The 17,078-nt window shown below is 41.7% G+C and overlaps 1 protein-coding gene across 2 annotated transcripts in view; it reads left to right on the forward strand.

The window, feature by feature from the left end:
* The window catches only part of MICU1 (mitochondrial calcium uptake 1), a 49,834-nt gene extending 36,740 nt beyond the window's left edge, over nt 1–13,094 (forward strand). For both annotated transcript variants that reach the window (XM_078859592.1, XM_078859593.1), the window contains 8 exons: nt 3,705–3,731; nt 4,419–4,533; nt 4,778–4,860; nt 6,767–6,964; nt 7,900–8,037; nt 8,743–8,851; nt 10,447–10,536; nt 11,833–13,094. In XM_078859592.1, the coding sequence (XP_078715718.1) occupies nt 3,705–3,731; nt 4,419–4,533; nt 4,778–4,860; nt 6,767–6,964; nt 7,900–8,037; nt 8,743–8,851; nt 10,447–10,536; nt 11,833–12,008 (936 nt within the window). In that variant the 3' untranslated portion in view covers nt 12,009–13,094. The remainder of the gene's footprint in view (nt 1–3,704; nt 3,732–4,418; nt 4,534–4,777; nt 4,861–6,766; nt 6,965–7,899; nt 8,038–8,742; nt 8,852–10,446; nt 10,537–11,832) is intronic.
* The last annotated feature ends 3,984 nt before the right edge of the window (nt 13,095–17,078 follow it).

Below are 17,078 nucleotides of genomic sequence, written 5' to 3' on the forward strand. Positions count from 1 at the left end.
TTGTCAAAATGCTTTGCAAGAACCGTGAAATCGTGTATAAGCGCTGCTGGCATAATTCTATTTGCACGGTGCGTGGGTGGCATGTTCTGGTGAAAATGGCATGTATGCAGCTTAACTGGGCTCCTAATGGCATTACATTCATGGTGGGGGTGGGGTGGGAAAGGAAAAATTATATTCGTGAAATTTCACCTTAAATTTATTCTATGATCTTGTGTGTTTGCAAAGATCTTCAGCAAACTGCTCATGCTTACCAGATTGATGTGCTTTGCGAACGATGAGCCCCATTCACACGGAAGTAGTTATTGATCTTAAAGGGCCAATATGCCTGACCAGAAAACGCCCCAGTAGATTCAGAAGATTAAAGCAGCATACCATGTGTTCATTAAAACGGAAAACATTGTGCAAATATTGAATTAAATTTATGTTGAAAAGTTCTGTGCTTAATTAACGGGGGTTTTATTTGAGTAGAGTGGTACAGTATAAATTGCAAAAACGAAAACATTGGCCGATTTATTAAATATTTTTAAAATCATATTTGACATGTTCTGTAGTGCTTATATGTTTAAACACAATCCAAAGGATCGTCCAATAGATTTCCAATTGGGTAGGACTGGTAAATTGCATACAGTATGTTAAAAAAATAAAATATTGATACGTTACACTAAATTCAGAACACACTTCATATATTGCATTTGTGTTATTAATCATGGATTGTATATGGGTGAGCAGCAATTGCCCTGAACTTAATTTCGAAATTGCTTTTAAAATGTCACGATTTTTATTTATTTTCATAACTTGTATCGGACATGTGTGCGTTCAATCAGAACGGTGTGTGGTGGGTGTCATCTTGATCGGCCCCAATTCTAGTGGAAGACCGAAAACCCCCAGATGATAATATGGAAAATTGCACTGACGAACATTTAAAATAATGGCAAATCGTGCAAATGCAAAAAACCCAAAGCGGTAGTGGATTTATACGCGAGTCAACCACAGAGAGATGCTTGGATATTTTTTAGGTTATTGTGCCCCCGTCTGGTGTAATACGAGGATGAATTGTGTGCTCTTAGAGCGTGTCTTATTGTTTACAAGTGAAGAAGAGCCCCCTGCAGTGTTCTTCACCACCCGTGTCATCACAGCGACAGAATTCAGTGTGCTCCTCATTAAACTAGTTTGAACATTTGTGTGTGTGCTCTCACGCAAATGGGCACAGTGCTCTCACGCAAATGGGCACAGTATACATTATTTAAGGTCCGGCGGTGTTTTATGTCGCCACAAAAATATATTTTCATTCGGCCGAAATATTTACTGAAACAGACTTGTGATTTATTTTTTTGGTGGCTTCAAATGCGTTCTGGGAGATATACATTGCGACGGCATCAACAGGAAACTGGTGAATGACAAGTGGCAGTGTTGTAAGATTGCTCGTTATCTTTTCCCCAAAATGCCAGGACTTATTTTTAACAGCTCTGTTCCTGCACCATTGTTTGTGCTGGAACGCGTATATCCGCGCATTGTGTATTGAGAAAAACCGAGCCCCTGATGAATGATTTTCCTGCTGCTCAATGCTATATTTGCTATTAATCATCGAGCAGTTACATAACTATAAATAGCAAGTTGTGATAGTGCAACCTGAGATGATAAGGAATGGAAGGAAATTGCATTCTATAAGAATTCTATATTCTGTTTTGATGGCTATGTTTTTGTTGTATTTGATATTCCAATGTGGCGCATACCTGCCATGCCACTCCTGTGACAAACATCATTCACGCAAACTCTTTGGTTCTTTCTGTAAAGTCACGTAGGTGAAAAAAAACTAAATTAAATCACGACGTTTGGGAAGCAACACAAGCTTCCGTCATCAGGCGGGACAACCACAGCAAGAAACAAAATTACTGTGCAAGAGTAATAGTGCATACGAATTGCCCAGTAATCTATGAGCACTTTGAATGCGGCATGACCACAGTGTGCATGGTGGTGGCTCGGTGTCCAGGCAGATGTCTGCTTATTGTCTTTCTTGTGGATGGCTCCATGATGTCGCGAAGGAATTCTCTGAAGAAGAGTCTCTTTTTTTAAATCCTTTATATTAAGTTCGCTTGCTTGCTTAGGACCGTGCAAATCTTTCGGTCGTTTTTTAACCCACTTCCCGTGATCCAATCGAGCTGACATTTTGCACACAGACTCGTTGTGCGTGACAAGGAATTTTCGTGAAAAATTTTTTCCAAAATTTTACACTGTTTAGGGAATTTTTTTAAAATATTTATTTACCAATTGGTTAATGCTGGCACACAATCATCTGACCCATAGGTGGCAGCCATCTCAAGCCAGAGGACGAGAGGACTCTAGCCGCCCCGATGCCACGCATATAAAGGATTTATAGTGAAAAACTTTGTTTTTACGGGTTAATTTTTTTTACAAATTTAACGAACACAGTTTGGACATATCTGCACGAGGGTCTGCTCTTATCAGGGGTGTCTGAGGGTTTTGCACACCAGCAGCCATGGGTTAAATGATCCTCTGAGAAATAATGCCTGAGAAATGTGATAGACTTTGGTAATGGTTTGTATTGAGTGGGATTAGTTTACAAACGTTGGATACAGAATTTCAAATAGCACACGATGGTGATCCTTATTGTTTTATACATTCATAATGCTTCATAATCATCATTCTATATGCACATGTCTCCAGTAGAGTGATATTTGTCCGTCTGAGCCTCATATCCCATTTATAATTACGGTGAGCAGTGGCTGCTCCCCCCCCCTCTGCTTATATAATCATGCACAGCGAATGCTCTCAACGTTACGAAATGTGAATTCATTTATTTACCCGTCTGCCACTTACAAGTTTGACTCCGTCATCAACTTAGTCCTCTCGAGTGTAAGAGGCCTTTGTAAAACATTGCAATTTTTTTTCACATAGACCACTTTCAAGATGGCTTCGCAATGTCTCCTTACACGCTTGCTTGAGCTGCATTCACGAAGATTGCACTCACTTGGATTTGAATACATACCTTATTCGAGATTTTACGTCTAAAGTGTTGTCAAAGTGTATCTCACCAGGATGTGCATTTTAGTTTTATGGTTAAAATGGCAAGCTACCTCCCAAGAAGGTTTACTTGTCCAATGCATTTTCCTCGGTCATCATTTTACATTCTCGGTGAGGAATGCTTATGCGTGTTCAAAAACTGCTTGGATATTTAGGTTCTGGTAGGCAGTTGCTGCCTGTGTCTTAGAAACGCACATACGTTTGTACCGACAGGTCGCTGGAGACCTTTGGCTGAAATATAATTAGTTTTATTTTTAGTGTGTCCACAATATTTTCATCTTGTGGCTCAAGACAAGATATTATCTTTTTTTTCCCAGCGGTGTCCTTTGCATGACTTTTCTGGGATTTGTATCTGGTCCGTAAGTCTATCATAAAACATTATTTGAAAGGCATACACTCTACGGTACTTGCATGTTGGGACTATATATGTATATACGCTTAGTATATATTCATACGTACAGGATTTATGAAAAAATAAATCATTGGCAGGCATTTCTGTAAGATGCCTTACCAACTACAATATTTGAGTATATATAAACAGCTTAAAGGTTGAGACCAGGAGAGGTTCTTTTTTTTTATATATATAATATACATAATACAGACGAATGGTAAAGCATCTGATGGCTTTGCGAGGCGCTAAAGGTATGTATCCTATATTTCAGGCTGGCCAACAACGTTCAAGAAATAAGGTAACATTTTGATATAGGTGGCTGATCGTAAACTGATGCTTCATGGCAATGTTAAGGGAGAACGGCAATAAGACATTTTACACATTTCCCAACGCTCATTCCCCTCTTGCGTAGGTTTTTGCGCTTGTGCTTATAAAAGCTCTCCCCGTGGGTTGTCGTGTTGTACTGCGCATTCGGCATGATCTCCGACGTTTTCTTCAGTTCCTGCATAAAGCTCCCGGCATGCGGAGGCGAAACCTCGGACATCATGACCGAACAACACTGTGCTACAACCTGAAAACACATCGGAGAGCCGTTTTTCCAATGTCGTGTTTTGGATTACGCGCGGGCTTGTGAAACAGCTGTCTCATATTAGTGAGGAACCACTGTAACCAACATGACTTCATTTAGTCACTTGCTGGCCATTTAGATTGATCTTGTTATTGGAGACAACAGGTTTGTATGACACAATCTTTGTCCGCTCACACCCACCACATCCAGATTATATACCTCGCTGCACATTCAATCAGAGAAGCAAAACGCGTGCATGTTTCGGGGGTTTTTCATTCTCTTAAGTGTGCATCCCACGGGACGGGTTGACCTTAAATGCTCGCAGGTCGTGCGTTGATGGAACAGCCGTGCTTCCTTGCGTTAGCACTGCTTTTTGTAGGTGGCAGATTAATGGGTGTTGTGTGATGCCTGCTTCAGAAACTGGCTCACGAACGGGAGATGTTTGCGGATGAAGACAGCATTTTCCATGTGCTGGGGGAATGTGGCCTGATCTCTTTTTCAGACTACATCTTCCTAACAACTGTTTTGTCCAGTAAGTCAATCACTTTATATCTTTAACTAACAAAACAAAAAAGCACGCTTGACAGTTTTACAAACGTTTCGGCACTTTTCATGCTGATGTGTGGCATAAAAAAGTGGTGATTTCACCTTGCACACCATTACTGTGTAAAAGAATAAAAAAAATCCATTTTGTTAGAATGATCTGCAAAAACAAGAGGTCTCTTTTAAATACACTGCTGAATCGGCGTAATTATTTTTCTCCCCCTTTTCAACAGCTCCACAGAGGAATTTTGAAATTGCATTTAAAATGTTTGACCTCAATGGGGACGGAGAGGTGGACCTTGAAGAATTTGAAAGAGTAAGTGGACTACTTGGCATTAATGATAATTTGTGGATTAACATTGCGAGTATAAAGCTGTAAAAAATATCCACTGCATTGTATAAATGTGTGTGTGTGTGTGTGAGATAATAAATGCATCTTCAGAGTGATTTGGTAGGCAAAGCCCGCATATCGGAGCACCCGTGACAGCATCTCTTGGGATTTTAGTTGAAATGTGGCTCGGGGTGGAAAATTGTAACTCCATCTCTCATGAAGCTTGTATGTTATGGATAGATATATATAGCCTAGCCACTCGTGGCTACAGCAGTCAAAAGCTAGTGACTGTCATTATTTGTGTTATTGATATTTTAGTGTCCTTGATAAAGATTTAATGCGCTGCTGGCACCAGCTGAATTCTTTCTGTGGTTCATGTGATCAATGGAATTCCCAATTGTGAATTCTTGTTGTCAGAAATTTCTGCTCGGGTTTCATGGGGGGAAAGTATGGTATTGGCATAACATTTGATGAATCGTGATGTGTACGGCGTGCCTTTGGGTTTGTAATTTGTGGGGGATACAATAAATTTCAGACTTGTCCAGGCAGGTACCCGGCAATACAAAGGAATGCAACAACAACAACAAAAATGACAATTAAACCCAATGTTTGTATCATGAATTAGAATAACATCAATTCTCATAGGACAAGGTACGATGAAGCTGTCAAGAATTCCCATAATTTACATGAAAAATGGCAAACATTCAAAATTAGTTGCAAATAGGGTCGACCAGTATTATACATGCCTAGTGGCATACTTCGTTGTATTTCATATACGTCGTATCCTCGACTCAAACTAGCTCCGCTATATTCTATTAAAACACAAGGCTCGGCAAAAAAATAATGAGTGGGTTATACTTGATTGGTACCATCTAGAGAATATAACCTTTCGAGCGTGCATCTTAATCATTCGCCCACTTGCTTATTCAACAGTGATCTGTTGATGGCAATTTAAACCTTAACAATTCTTAAAATGAGTGGGTGCAATTCTCATGTTGGCGGAGGGTTATTTAAGCACGGTTGATTGCGCACTCTCTCTCTTGTGCCCCTTTTGCCATTTAGTTTCACTGAGACGGGGCAATCCGTCAGGCTTAAATGTCCCTCCACAAACCTGACTTGCGCACAGTGCGCGTTGATTTTTAATGCATCACATATTTTAAGATCAATAAGTCAACCTCGGTGTTGGCAAGTAGCAGAGGCAGCCATCATTGCTGTAGACTTCCAATTCAAGTCCAGCTCCAGAACTCACTTTCCTCTGTCTTTTGACTTTCTCTGTAGAAAGAAAATTGCCTCCGTTCCACGATGCCCCCCCCCCACCCATGTCCGACTGTTTTGTACAGCACTTTGACATGGGGTTATATTTGGATGCTATATAAATCTAAATCATTGTACAACACAATTGCCAGTCTATTGCGGAATGAAGGCCTTCCCACTCTACGTTGGTCATGGGGATTACTTGACCATGTTTCACCTCACTGGTCCGTTGAGAGGTTCGTGAAGATGGGTGGTGCGGCAAGGACAGACTCAAATATAGCTCGCACTGATGTTTGCTAAGGCGGTATGAATCGAACTTGGGTCACCAGATTCGTAACTAAGTGCCAACGAAATGAAATCACTCCCCATATTGTCAATCACCAAAAATGTATGGACTTCACTTATTATACAACCTGCGCACACGTGCACAAGCAGAGAAGTTGGTGCTTTAAACAACAAAAAATATATAAATGTTAGGTTCCAAATAAAAACAAGTCTTGAAGACGGAGCCCTCGGTAATTTTTTCACACCTAATTTTTTTTCCACCCCTCCAATTTAGCACGGTTACCCCATGCATGGTGCGAAAATAAGTTCAACATACGACGCCTCGCTTCCCTCTTCAATCCTCCCTCCGCAGGTGCAGAGCATCGTGCGCTCGCAAACGAGCATGGGCATGAGGCACCGCGATCGCTCCACCACGGGAAACACGCTCAAGTCTGGCTTCAACTCTGCACTGACCACCTTCTTCTTTGGCGAGGACCTCCGCGGGAAGCTCACCATAGACAAGTTCCTGCAGTTCCAACGGCGTCTCCAACGCGACATCCTCAAACTGGAAGTGTGTTGCTGTTGTTGTCGGGTAGAAACCGACCGAACGAGCAAAGCTAATGCATATTGCCACTCTCCTGCAGCAATTTGGATAATTTTAGCACGTAGGTTCACGTAGCCGCTCGTAATCCCAAGTCTGGTCTTCCCGTGTTTACATTTCCTAGCTATGCTATGCTACAGCTTTGTGTCCATGTAGGTCAAGAGGATTGTTTGACCATACATCGTGAAGACTTGAGGACACCAGGAGTGCAAGGACCGCTTCAGATGTCACTCACTGCTGATATTAGCCATGGCCATGAATTGAACTCGGGTTAGATGTATTAAAAGTGCAGTGTACTAAACAATTCACCACCCCTCTCCCCTTTGTGTCTATAAGTGGTTGTATATGTACCGAAGGAAACTGAAGTGTAACCAAGATTAATATTTGTTGAGAAATAATGTAAAGCTTTAAGTCGTTAACAAAACTGACATTTTAAACATGCATGAGAAACTTATATTAGATGTCTTAAAACTGTTCATTTGGAACACAGTCATCTCTTGTGCACGTGGTGATTTCTTATTACAAATTGGAAAGTGAAATTCTGCACGGTTAATGGTTGTTGTGAATGACACTCAAGGTCTACTTTTGCAAGCTAACATTATTTTTCGTCATTAATGTTTTGTATTGTATTTATGTAAAAACGTGCAATATTTTTAACAATTCACTTGTACAGTATTCAATATGCGGTGTTGGCATGCCCATTCCTGCATCTTAAATTCAATATGCAGGGATAAATAACTCGTTACAGATTCCAAAAGTGTAAGTTTCATCTCCTGGAGCAATGCTAATGGCCTCGTAACAAAACAGGGCGAGCCTTCTCGTTTTGACATTTTAAAGATGACCTACCGCTTCCGTATGCCCACTGTCGAATGAAAATATGCACGTCGGCGATTGTATTCCGTCAGTTTGAGAGGCAAGATCCCGTGGACGGGCACATTTCGGAGAGACGGTTTGGAAACATGCTCTTGGCCTACAGTGGGGTCAAGTCCAAAAAACTCACGCACATGCTCAAGCACGTCAAGAAGGAGTTTAAAGATGGGCCGGTAAGATTACGTTGTCATTGTATAATATGCTTCGCGGTACAGCGATGGGTCACAAATGATATTTCGCGCTACATTTTGGGACGCTGTTCCGTTTGGTGAATGCACTGCACGAATGTTATTTGGTTTTTGTCACGTTGAGTTAAAAATGACAAGGGGAATATGGTCTACAAACGGAGAATTGTATATTTCATATTCTTAGGTTTTTTCGGTAAATTCATGTAGGTAAAACATTAAAATTAATAAAAGCTTCAAATCTAGAATTGTATATTTGCCTTGAGAAATGTAAATGCGTGGCATACGATTAGATGCAGGAGGTCCTTGTATATTTTGGTTATGTCACGATAGATAAGAATACTATGAATTGAAAAGGAGGGTGGTGACCATTATGGTTTGCTTTTGTATATTTAAATAAGTGATGCATTACTCTTGTTAATTATGTTTTGAATGTTATACGCAGTGGCATTGTCCAACTTGTACAACAGCCAGATTTCAAAGACACGCACACTAAGTTTTGTTGACAGAGTAATGCTTTTTTCAATATTACTGAGAAATCCTCAACGGCTGTACGTGTATGACTCGCCAGGCTGACATCACGAGTGTGGTGTGAGCAATGTTCCAGTTTCACCCTCGCAGTACCACATCCCGGAGCAATGATTGATATTTCGAAGCCTGCAAGTAATTTTTTTTTAAACGTGTTTTTCTCAGGGAATCACTTTCGAGGAAGTTCAGAACTTCTTCACGTTTCTGAAGAACATCAATGATGTGGACACAGCCTTAACATTCTACCACATGGCTGGAGCATCCATTGATAAGTGTGAGTTACCCGTTCAAGATGTCGTGTTTCAAAACCACACTGCTCCATGTGGAACGTAATGTGTATACCACATTCATCAAATAATCACTCGCGCCTACAACACGATCATAATTGGAATAGCATGCGTAGCAGATTCGGCACTGATTAATTCATGTTCTGGGGATAATTGAATGCTGCAGGAATTTGGCTGAGAGTGTGGATGGGGGGGGAGATGTTGCTTTTTTAATCTGTCCTTATTTTGGATTAACATTACACTTTCATGGACCGTGCTTGTCTGCTGGGTGACTTATTGCATCAATGTGGATATGCAGTTCTTTTGTTCGGCCTAAGTCCATTAATTCACTTTGGATAAGGTACAAAATTGTGTGTTTCAATAAGGCTTAGCATCACCGGTGTTTGGGTGAATTCATACGGCAATCTATAATCCCGCCGTGAAGCCATTGATGCTCCTGGCTCGCACGCTGGTCAACGCGCTCGCCCGCTCTGCGTGGATTTGATTATAGATTTCATTGTTGGGTTTCCACTGCCCGGCGAAGTCCTACCGGGCATTTCCAAAACAATTCATCCGTTGGAAAGTGTGCATTATCAAAGACTCTGTAATTGTATTGCAAGAGTAGGGCATTGTGACCATGTCATAATAGTCCATATTCACATTTCTTTTTTTATAACTCAAAATAAAGCTTCAAATTGTATATTTTAGACATGCATAAAATCATGCTTATGAGAATATATTGGTTCATATTTACTGCAAATTGCCGAGAAATGTCTAAAAGCCAAAACAAATTGTTGAAAAATTCCAACAAGACAATAAAATTGGACCAACAAATTAGATTCGTGAATCAATGACTGGATTCCAAAAATATATAAAATCTCATTACTCGCTAAGTACCGTAACTATGGTTTCCTAGCTTCTATTACCATGTGTATGGCGAATGTGAAGCTGCCTATAAAACTAAACGATGAAAACTTTTAATTTTACCGGGTAAAGGCCACTGAGCCATATTGCTATTTTCAGAAGCAACCTTAGCCACAAATGAAAGCTCAACGAAGTGGTTCATCATTAGGAAATGGATAGCAGCCAATTACTCTAAACGCATGTTGATTCAAAATGTGGAGGAAAAAACCGGAGGACCCGAAGAAAAATCCATGCGGCCACGGGGAAAACATGCAAACTCCAAATATTCAACAAGCGTCAGGGTCGGGATTGAACCCACGAACTCCTGTATACCAGGCGGGGGAGTTAACATCTCGACACCGTGGCTGTGGGTGTACTTACCATAAGCATATGCACCCACTGCTACACAGTTGCTGTTAAATATTCTGAAATGTGATTTGCAAGAGGAGGCTAATGTTGCGTGCCAGCGTCGTGTCGTCAAAATTAGAAATATGTTCCTCATTCACTGACGGGCAATAGACGTGGCAGTCATTGCCCCCGACTGAAAACTTGGCAAGACTTTCCTGAAAATAGTCACGAGAAAGCGTTCTTCGCTAATCAAAAATAATACATTTGTGGTGCAGGCAGTGTTCCGTAGGATGGAATGCCCACTCGTGGTTGTTGTGAAGAACTTTTCATTTATTTGAATCTGTGTTTGCAGCCACGATGCAGCAGGTGGCACGGACTGTGGCTAAAGTGGAGTTATCCGACCACGTGTGCGACGTAGTGTACACCCTCTTCGACTGCGATGGTGAGTGTTATCCCCATCTTATCACGTTCAGCCCACTTGACAGACCTGCTTAAATGCAAAGTAAATGGTCTAAATGCGAGTAGCTTCAAGTCAGATAAACGCTGCATTTGAATGGAAATCTTAAATCATCCTTTACGCTGGTACATTTCTCCTGGGAGCTATGTGCAAGGGACATTTTGTCTTTTCTCTCGTAAGAGCTCACCACATGTCAGAATCTGAATATTTGTGTATTTATTCTGGAGAAGTCCGATGAGCTTTGAAGCTTTTTTTCACAGATGTCCACTAGGGGCCGGTAAAAACAAGTTACAACAGCAAACAATACACGTGCAGTCTGTGTGGATTTAAACTAAGACACGTCCGGTACCATGTTCAGATTTATAAAAACCCACCTAATCAACTGAACCATAACCGTCTAACCAACTGAACTCTTCAACCCATGCCCATTGTTTTGCTTTGCTCTTGAATAGACTACTGAGTAGCTGGCCTAGCTTCAGGCTAATGTTCACTGTCCAATGGTAAGCTGGTGCTTAGCCTCACAGTAATGTTGACTTAACATCAGGTGCATATAATTTCAGGTGGTAAACCGACACTTGGCCACCCCGCTTACAATGCATGATGTTTCTGAGCATTTTACAAGAACCGTCAATCATTTGCTTACAATCCGCTTCTCAACTATATCCACTTAAGCCTTGGATAAGCTCCTGTCGCAATATTTACTTCTCATTAGGATAAAAAGATTACTTCAGCTGCAAAAAACGGTAGGGTGGTTCTTTGGCAGTCAGGGCATCCATGAATGCGTTTTCTTGGCCAGTAGATGTTATACATTGTAGGGTGTTTTCTTCCAAGGATCATATATCGAGTGTTATTCATAGTGCTCGCCTTACAGAGGTGGCTGCACTATAATTTACGTTTTTTTCAAACGACACACTGCCATCCTTGACAACAGTGTTTTACAACGGGATGCATTAAGTAACGCTCTGACAAGGTACAGGACGGCATCAAACTTGTTTTTCTTATTGTGATATCAGTTATTTTATGCATATGGAAAGCAATCCATATACTTAAGAAAATAATGTAGGCTTGAATTAATGGGTTAGATCGCGTAGTTCAGCACACCGGTGCTGAACTATGTGATCTAACCCAAAATAACCTCTTATCAATCTCCGGTTCGATTCAAAGACTATCCCCTACTCTGGCTACGACTAATAATTTGTGTGTGTCCCAAATGCTTTGAATAATACGAGACTCGTGTACGAATGCGTCTTCTCCTCCCTTTCACGTGCCTGTCGCTCGCAGGAAATGGCGAGCTCAGCAACAAGGAGTTTGTGTCGATCATGAAGCAGCGCTTGATGCGAGGACTGGAGAAACCCAAGGATATGGGCTTTACGCGCCTCGTGGATGCCATGTGGAAGTGCGCCAAGGAGACCACCTGGGAGTTCCCCAGCAAGAAAACGGCAAATGTCAAGGAGTGACGTCCTAACACCAGGAACTGTTTCTTGCCTGGGCACAAATTGGTCTTTTTCACCTTCGTTTAATCACTTAGGCTTGAGTATCCAAAATCTGTTATTTTAAGCCTGAGAAAGTAATTTTGGATTTGTAGAGTTTGGGAGATTATGAACTCTTTGGCGCAATGCTCGGAGGAAATTATAGTGGTTAAATGTCTTGGCGGGTCTTAATGAATCTCAATATTAACACGCCACCCTTGGCCGCACTGTCTCAGTCGTAGACCAGATGAGATGGCATTCGTGTTGTATATTCTGCACGGACAAAGTTTATTGCATGCTTCAACTCCATTCTCCTCACATTTCCAATTTAACCTTTGACATTGTTCTTAAATTGTTTTTGGAAGTAACAAAAAAAAATTGCATGCTTTGGCTAATTTATACTCTGCATGTAAATTGCAATAGTTAATGTCTCCGTTGGAATCTATGGACAATAATTAGTTTTCAAAACCTAATTTTCATGAATATCATTACCACCTTTTTGTTTAAAAGTTACTGGGAAACAGTGCAGCTGTATTATTTAACAATGACATTTTTCTCGTGTCCATGTCACAGTTGTATTTCCTATATTTTACATTGAGGCCAATTTGAAAGTAATTGTACTTGAAAACTAAGATTGGACAATCTATCCTGAAACATTGCACAATGTTTAAGGTTTTGGAGAATGCAATTTAAAGATCCCTTGGTCACTCTGTGTGCCGAAAGAAGCACACTAGGTGTGGTTATTGTGTATGCGACTAGTGTTGCTGCATGCCGTGTAAGTCCATAAACATTTAATTCATCTTGCAGCTAAACCTAAATGCATGTCACTCTGTAGTTCTTTCCAGAAGGTTGCCAACAAATAAATAAGTTCGCTTGCATGAGTGTTGTGTTACTTAAGCCAGAGCAATACGATTAACTGTTTGTGTCCAGATTCCGTTGCGATGTATATTTCACTTTTTTAAAAATGAAACCTTGGAGGTATTTTTTTTGTATACATATATACCGTATTGGATGTATTTGTTTGCAGTGCTGAGTGTTTCTGAATAAACGTGGGTTTTTAAGATGACACTCGTTTCTGTACATCTGGATGCTGGTGGTTTTTTTTGTGCTCCATTCATGACGCCCTTTGGCATTCCCTTCCAGATGGCACATTTTCCTATTTGGCATTTCAAAATGTGAAGGCACAACACGCATTAAAATGTTAATTGTATTGCGCATTAATTATATAAAAAGCATAACTTACTGCATTTGTATATATTTTGTTATACCTGTGGGGAACAGATTGTAAATCTAAGTCAAAACGTTCTCCTTCTAGGTAAAATGAAGGTCTTTGTGCTAATGACAATGTGATTTTGCGAATGTTATTCGTAGCTAATGAAGTTGTTCGACTTTGAAAATGAACTTTACCCAGATTGCAGTGCTTTGCCATCGGGCAATGTTCTTTTGCTATTTTAAAAGCTGCGTTCTTCAAGTACCACGTATGCACACTGGCTGCAAGGTTTACAATGCTGCTTTTTTGTGTTAAATTAGTTGGATATGCTCGAGAATGGGCGGTGTTGATGCTACTGTGCTAAAGGTTGCGCCTTAGTCTCTGTCCACAAAAAGTTGTAACAGCCTTGAGTCACGCCAGTTAAAGCCACAAACAAGTCGGCTAGCTTCCCCTCTATAAGAACTTTTTACACCATAAAATGGAAATAGCACTGGGGAAAAAAAAATACGAGGTTTTTTTTTTTTGCCAAGCGGAACTTACAATCAACGTCCTTTTCAGATGTACAGGGGGCTTCAAAACAATGTGAACACTTCTGAGAATTTGCAACAACACCACAAGAAATGTGCCTCTGGCCTCTGGAGACCACCTGGAGAAGATTCCAGGCAATGTGTTGACCATGATGGGGAACAAGTGGAGACTGCCTTTTAAAAGCTATTGACATACATTTGTTATGGTGCAGTGTATTCGTTCTTTTCCATAAAAAACGAGAGTCCAATATAAGTGTTAACATTTTTTGAAGCACCCTGTATATACAATGGGAACCAGGTATATCAATGTAAACATTCAATGGCGTTTCAACGTGTATCAATAGCAAGTTGTGTTTAGATTGTAAACTACCTTTTTTTCGAACAGTTTTGTGTTTAGTTTGTTGTCCTCCCCCCCCACCTCCGATTAGCTATGTATGGTGTGAAATAAGTTCAACATGCATATGTGAATCAACGGCTCTGTGTGCATTATGTTTTAACACGTACTCATGTTATTGCACGTGCTTTTTTGTATAAATATATTTTTAAATTCAGTCGAATGTCGGCAATGCCACAATGCCCTCATCTGTAGCTACGGCCAGATAATTGTGTAATGATGACTTCTCTTGAGATGGCAATTTATTGAAGGCACGTTTGCTTGACATCAGGCGGAGACTCCCACTGCAACAGCCCCGAGTCTCCCGCGCATCTCTTTTATATATCAACCGAGGCCACGCCCCCCTTCTCGAACCTTCTCGCTGATTGGACGCTCGCTCTACCGGCAGACTCCACCGTCCTCTTTCGTCACCTGACCACGCCCCCTTCTCGAACATTCCCGTAGCCACCAGTCCCTTCGCACTCAACTGATGCCCCCGCCATTACCTCCCGTGGCCACCACCAGTGCATTCGTACTGCAGGCTGACCTCACTTGTCATTACCTCCCGTGGCCACTAGACCCCTCACACCGCATGCAGTCCCCATTGTCATTACGATTGCATTGTTTGTAATACCCTCTAAAGCAGCGGTCCCCAACCTTTTTGGCACCAGGGACCGGTTTCGTGGAAGACAATTTTTTCACGGACCGGGGGGGGGGGGGGGTTCATCATTGGGTCTTTCTCCCTTTTCAAAGAAGTTCTCCAGCGACGTTTGTTTTTTTACTCATGTTGGCTACTAGGGGTTAGCAGCTTGTGGGCTTACCAACACTGTGACTGAGACAAGTGCGCAGTGCGGGAAAGAGGCGCGGATGGAAGTGGTCAATAATAAAACAATTGGCGGGCCACGCGTGGACTCACCGCTCTCACCTCCTGCTGCTGTGCGGCCCGGTTCCAAACAGGCCACGGACCGGTCCGTGGCCTGGGGGTTGGGGACCCCTGCTCTCAAGGAACTGTCAGGATTTGTGATTGTCAATTGGACGACAGATGAAACGTGTAAGCCTTCACGGTGCTTGGACGGCTGCAGCGGATTGGCTAATGTGGAGCGCGCCACGACCCCCGCACTAAAATCAAGCCAAGAAGGAAGCCTCGAACCACACACCGTAGAGCCGTGGCTGAGTTTTTTTTTAAACTATCGTCAACCTTCTTGGTTCTTTCGGTAAAGTCACGAAGAATGGAAATAATAAAATAATAAAAATAAAACAATAAAATAATTCTCACGACGTTTCGGCCACAACGCAAGCAGACGCTGTCTCCCCGACAGACCTGGTCTTCACCTGAGGACGGCTGCTTGCGTTGTGGCCGAAACGTCGTGAGAATTATTTTTATTATTTTATTATTTCCCTTCTACGTGACTTTACCGAAAGAACCAAGAAGATGAATCCCTGCAGTCACGAAAGCTTGAAATCGAAATTTATCGTCAACCTTTAAACCCTGAGCTTGGGTCTGCCACCTCGGAGCCTATCTTGCCAACTAGGGCTAACGGTGCAAGACAAACACCATCAGCCCATGCTACTGAAATGGGAGGACCTTTGCGCTGCTTATCGTGACGCCTGGTGCGTTGAGACCCGAGATACGTTGAGTTCACAGCAGCGCTGGGGTATGATTGTTGAGGGGTCAGCGATGACTCACGCTTTGGTTAGTTTGCCCGATGCTGGTCGAACATGAGCACAGCTTATGATCATGCCTGTCCAGGTGTTACTCTGTACATTGACTGCACATTGCACGAGGGCCTTCCCACACCGCGTTGTGGAGGTGATTCGGCCATACGTACTGAACCATGATGGTCGCTGTGGGTTAAAGGTGAGGGGGACATAGATTACATTTCTAAGTATACTAGATTTTTTGTTTATATTTCATTTATACCTGATGATGATTGCTTGTGTTGCAATCGAAACGTCGTATGCTAGTATTTAATTTATTATTTTCTCTTTATACGTGACTTTACCGAAAGAACCAAAGAGTAATTCCTGCAGTCACGAAAGCTCCAAATTAAGCTTGGGGACATAGATGTTGGAGTATATAAGTGCATACTCTTTGGTTCTTTCGGTAAAGTCACGTAGGTATAAAATAAAATACCTACGTGAAATAAAATACCTACGTGACTTTACCAAAAGAACCAACGAGTATGGATTCCTGCAGTCACGAAAGCTTCAAATAAAGATATATAAGTGCAGTACAACTTTTTTTCCCCCGCTGTACTCTGCTGCTTACTATGCGAACGCCGTTTAATGTGCAATGGCCTTATGAACAATATCAAAGGTGTGCCCTGTAATGGGTTTTAGCCCGGCAAGCCTCAGTGAGTCTCGTGACTCATTTTTAAAGAGGGTGCTGCCAAGTGTGTTTCAGTAGGTGGTGATCAATGCCACGTATGTTCGCACAGAGGAATTTGTTGTTTCTCTTTTTACACATTTGGCAAGTTTCGACTAAGATACTGGCACACAAACTATTAAAATATATATATATCTGTTTTAATATTACCAGGTAAGGCCCATTGAGCTATATCATTATTTTTCGAAGGCGACCTGGCCACAAATGATAGCTCAACATCGTGGCTAATCACGTGGTCATTTATAGCAGCCAAATAATCGAAATGTGGAGGGAAAAACGGGAGGACCCGGAGACAATTCAACGCCACCACGGGGAGAGAGACACGCAAACTCCAAGTATATAGGCGCCAGGGTCGGGATCGAACCCACGACGTCCTTATATACCAGGCGAGGCAGTTAACATCTCGCCACGATGGCCTAACTCTTGCGAATGAGGCATGCTGGGTTGTTAAATCACATGATAATAGCAACTGTCCTAATATTTTTTTGACAAAGTGAAGGATAAACGTTTCCCTTGGAGCCAGTGTCATAGCCTTTAAAATGCCTTCGTTAGCCATTGTTAT

This window comes from Lampetra fluviatilis, chromosome 9, assembly GCF_964198595.1.
Source record: "Lampetra fluviatilis chromosome 9, kcLamFluv1.1, whole genome shotgun sequence".
Classification (NCBI taxonomy): domain Eukaryota; kingdom Metazoa; phylum Chordata; class Hyperoartia; order Petromyzontiformes; family Petromyzontidae; genus Lampetra; species Lampetra fluviatilis.